The 625-nt window shown below is 62.1% G+C and overlaps 1 protein-coding gene across 1 annotated transcript in view; it reads right to left on the bottom strand.

The window, feature by feature from the left end:
- LHX6 (LIM homeobox 6) overlaps window positions 1-384 on the bottom strand; it is a 24,456-nt gene extending 24,072 nt beyond the window's left edge. Inside the window, exon 1 of the mRNA XM_014550179.1 lies at window positions 325-384. Coding sequence (XP_014405665.1) covers window positions 325-384 — 60 coding nt within the window. The remainder of the gene's footprint in view (window positions 1-324) is intronic.
- Window positions 385-625: the final 241 nt, after the last annotated feature.

The following is a 625-nucleotide window of genomic DNA, read 5'->3' as shown; positions in this document are numbered from 1 at the left end:
TCCTCCTCCTCCTCCTCCTCCTCCACCCCCTCCAGCTGCGGCGTCGGCCGCCCTGCCGCTGGAGCCCCGCTCGGTTCAGGATGAGTCATGCGTGACCAATCCCCTCCCCGCCAAGGGAGAGCGAGACACACACAGCGAGGCAGCGACCCAGAGACACACACACACAGTCATATAGACACACAGAAACTCAGAGCTGCGGACAGAGTCTGAAACACGCGGACATACAAAGGCATTGGCAGGCCCACAGCCACACAGCCCTCACACTGCCCCTCCCTCACAGGGCACCCGCCGCCCTCAGGCACAGCCCCCCTCCCAGGGACACACCATGTAGTCACACCCGATGCTCTGTTGCTGCAGTCCCACGCCTGGTACCTCTGTGTGCATGCGGAGGCAAGTGACCGCCCTTCACCTCATTTACAGGAGTACAGGCGTCCACTGCCCCCACACACCTGCACAGACACCTGAACGGGATTTGGCCGGGTGGGGAAAGGGTTCTTGGAGGGAAGGTGTTCCCCTGAATTCTCCGGGGAGGGATTGCTTGGGACTTGTCCCTTCCCTTCGGGAGGTGCTGAGCCATCCAGCCTAATGCCCCTCTCGCCTTCTCCATGGTTCTGCTGATGGAGAG

Source organism: Myotis brandtii, unplaced genomic scaffold (genome assembly GCF_000412655.1).
Source record: "Myotis brandtii unplaced genomic scaffold, ASM41265v1 scaffold589, whole genome shotgun sequence".
In the NCBI taxonomy this organism is placed as follows: Eukaryota; Metazoa; Chordata; class Mammalia; order Chiroptera; family Vespertilionidae; genus Myotis; species Myotis brandtii.
The sequence above is the reverse complement of the archived record's forward strand: the minus strand, read 5'-3'. Positions and strand labels throughout refer to the sequence as shown.